The following is a 3,711-nucleotide window of genomic DNA, read 5'->3' as shown; positions in this document are numbered from 1 at the left end:
TCAAATGAAAATTAAATCAAAAGAAGAAAAAAATTCAGCCATCCTGTGTGCGGTGCATCCACTTATGTGGCGCTCAAAACGCCAAAAAATTACATTTGAAAAACTCAACAGCAATGTCTCTTTCCAGAAATCATGACCCAATTACTGCAGATAATCCACAGACCTTGCTGTGAGCAGTTTCATGTAGGGACTATTTTCTTTCTACCAAACTACACCCACCAACTGTATCACTGCACAGAAGGAAGAGTGCATCTACTGCTAGCTCACCTAGCACCACTGAGCTAGCTAATGTTAAGGCTCAACTGAGGAGGACGACATAAATGTTTGCATCTCACGTTGTCATGAGCCTCTTGTCCATGAGTAGATGCACTCTTCCTTCTGTGCTGTGATACAGTTGGTGGGTGTAGTTCAGTAGAAAGAAAATAGTTCCTACATGAAACTGCTCACAGCAAGGTCTGTGGATTATCTTGAGTAACCAGGTCATGATTTCTGGAAAGAGACATTGCTGTTGAGTTTTTCAAATGTATTTTTTGGTGCTTCAAACACTAAAAGCTGAGAGCCATCTAGTTTATTATATTGGAGAGAAGGCAGACATCTCTAGTAGTCTACTTGAGGTGAACTGTCCCTTCAAAGGAAAAGTATAAACTACTCCATTTTAATAACTGAACTGAATATAATGTGATACATTCAGTTATACTTTTGACTGATATCCTCTCACTACATTTAGTCAGTGTTGGGGCTCCATACTTTGGTCAGATTTATACTGTGCACAGTTTAGAAACATGCAGCTCCAACAAGATTATGTACAACTGTGAGAAATGTTTACACGGCAGGTAGTGTGTTTACGTCTTTGAGGCTGAGCAGTAAATTAAAAGAAGACTTTTCTGTCTCATGTGGCTGTAGGTTGTTCTCTCCAATGAAGGGTTTTAGCAAAAAGCATAAAAGATAGACTGGTGGGAGTGTCTGAAATCTCTGAGCTGCTGCAAAGCAAACACTTGAGTCTGAAATGAGGCGGACATCAAGTGTGCTTATGAAACCAGACATTTGGCTGTATGGGGATTTATTCATAGTGCATATACTTCCTTCACATTTCATAAAAAATAGACATCTATTTGTGCTTTCAAATATATACTGCATTAAAAACAAAAAATATAAAGCCATTAAGAAATACAGATGTCACATTTTCATGATGAAAACAACGGTATGTTCGTAGAAAAACAAAATTACACATTCTTCAAAAGGCACCAGTGTTTAGTTTGGGGAGTTACACCAACTCATCTGAGCACAGACTGATCCTAAAGTAAACAATATTTAACAGCTGTTAAAGTGTTGGTACGATGGCATGAAATGTAAAACTTTTGGTTTACAAATTGTTAAATACATTCAATTGAAGTTATAAATAGCATTTAAACACTTTACAGTACGTCCTCTGCTACAGTGTCCAAACTTAAATCTCCTCCAAAGTTTGCTGTGAGTGTCACAGTCTCACCCCTCTGCTCCTGAGCACCTCCAGTGATTGCCTGGTTGAGGTAGTGGAGGAGGATTAGTGTTGAGAGCAGGGCCTCCCTGTGCGCTCAGGTTGTTTCTTTGTTCTGGATGAGCAGCAGGCAGGTAGAATCAGCTGGAAGCACCGTGTGTTTGGGTTTGGACAGATACAGATAAAGGGTCACTTGAGGTTGAGCTAATCTGTGAGGGGTTTGGCCCCGTTGACTGGGGAGTCATCCAAGTCTGAAGTGGTCAGGCGTTTGTGAGGAGCTGTGGCAGAGGGGAGGGGGGGGTGAAAGAAAATCAGTTATGTTCCATTTCTGTCACTCAGTTACCATGAACGTGCGCGAGGCTCATTGTAGGTTTGAAAATAAAATAAATACGGAGCTGGGTAATATGCCAAGAAATAGACTTAAGTTCTGAGATAAAAATTTTAAATTTACAGGGAAAACTAATTCTCAGAAATTAAATGAAAGAAAAACACCTCCAGTTTGTACCAGGAAGTCAGGTGATGTAGTGTGGAAAAGAAATATCTCGGGAACACCTTGAGGGAATTTCTGAACATTTAGAACATATGTCCACTTTTACTTAACTATTGACTGTTAGATTTCACACAACTTGCTACACTTACTTTTTTCATTCTATACTATATAGTTGTTTTTATATTTTAATGTCATTGTATACTATGGTGTTTGTCAATAAAAAAAAGTCATGTCATACAATACTATGTTTTTTCACAATTGTTTCATGTCAGGCTGTTCTATGGCATTTGTTCATGATTTTGGAAGACATGATATAATAGGTTTTATTCATGCCATACTATACTCAGGGCTTAAAGTACTCCGGCATGGTGCCCGATTTCTGGCTTAACAGACATTTCTAGTATTTTTTTTTTTTTTTTGTGGCAACAACTTGGCTTAAATTAGCATTTAACGAATCATCTTCTGATTTTTGGTGAAGGACATGGGTAGTTCCACCAATAGTATAGTGTTATCAAACTCAGCTGGCCAATAAGAGCTGAGTGCAGAGGGTCTAAAAACAGCACACACACACGATCCATACTATACTATGACACTTTTTCATGATTTTGGACGACATGCTATACGATGACATTTTTTCATGATTTTGGACGACATGCTATACTATGACGTTTTTTCATGGTTTCGGACGACGTGCTATACTGTGACATTTTTTCATGATTTTGAACAACATGCTATACTATGACACTTTTTCATGATTTCGGACGACATGCTATACTGTGACACTTTTTCATGATTTCGGACGACATGCTATACTATGACGTTTTTTCATGATTTTGAACGACATGCTTNCAATAAAGAATTTTCATGTCATTCAATACTATGTTTTTTCATGATTTCCGGACGACATGCTATATTATGACATTTTTTCATGAATTTGGACGACATGCTATACTATGATGTTTTTTCATGATTTTGGATGACATGCTATACTATGACATTTTTTCATGATTTCGGGCAACATGTTATACTATGATGTTTTTGCATGATTTCGGACGACATGCTATACTATGACATTTTTTCATGCCATACTATATAATTGTGTTTTACATATATAATGTAATTGTTTACTATGGTGTTTTTCAATTAAAATATACATGTCAGACAATACTATGGTGTTACTGTTGTCAAATTTCCATGCCATACTATACTGTTATGTTTTTCAATAAAAAACTTTCATGTCATTCAATACTATGTTTTTTCATGGTTTTGGAAGACATGATATACTATGACTTTTTTTTTTTTTTTTTACGATTTCGGGCGACATGTTATACTATGACATTTTTTCATGATTCCAAACGACATGCTATACTATGATGTTTTTTCATGATTTTGGACGACGTGCTATACTATGACGTTTTTTCATGATTTTGGACGACGTGCTATACTATGACACTTTTTCATGATTTTGGACGACATGCTATACTGTGACACTTTTTCATGCCATACTATATAATTGTGTTTTACATATATAATGTAATTGTTTACTATGGTGTTTTTCAATACAAATGTACATGTCAGACAATACTATGGTGTTACTGTTGTGAAATTTCCATGCCATACTATACTGTTATGTTTTTCAATTAAGAATTTTCATGTCATACAATACTATGTTTTTTCATGATTTTGGACGACATGCTATACTATGACATTTTTCATGATTTTGGGCCACATGCTATACTATGAC

At 36.3% G+C, this 3,711-nt stretch overlaps 1 protein-coding gene across 2 annotated transcripts in view; it reads right to left on the bottom strand.

Moving 5' to 3' along the window:
* Positions 1-449: 449 nt before the first annotated feature.
* LOC126398416 (centrosomal protein of 128 kDa) overlaps positions 450-3,711 on the bottom strand; it is a 78,870-nt gene continuing 75,608 nt past the window's right edge. For both annotated transcript variants that reach the window (XM_050057735.1, XM_050057734.1), the window contains one exon: positions 450-1,755. In XM_050057735.1, coding sequence (XP_049913692.1) covers positions 1,682-1,755 — 74 coding nt within the window. In that variant the 3' untranslated portion in view covers positions 450-1,681. The remainder of the gene's footprint in view (positions 1,756-3,711) is intronic.

This window comes from Epinephelus moara, chromosome 12 (assembly GCF_006386435.1).
Source record: "Epinephelus moara isolate mb chromosome 12, YSFRI_EMoa_1.0, whole genome shotgun sequence".
In the NCBI taxonomy this organism is placed as follows: domain Eukaryota; kingdom Metazoa; phylum Chordata; class Actinopteri; order Perciformes; family Serranidae; genus Epinephelus; species Epinephelus moara.
This window is presented reverse-complemented; position numbering and strand designations above follow the sequence as displayed.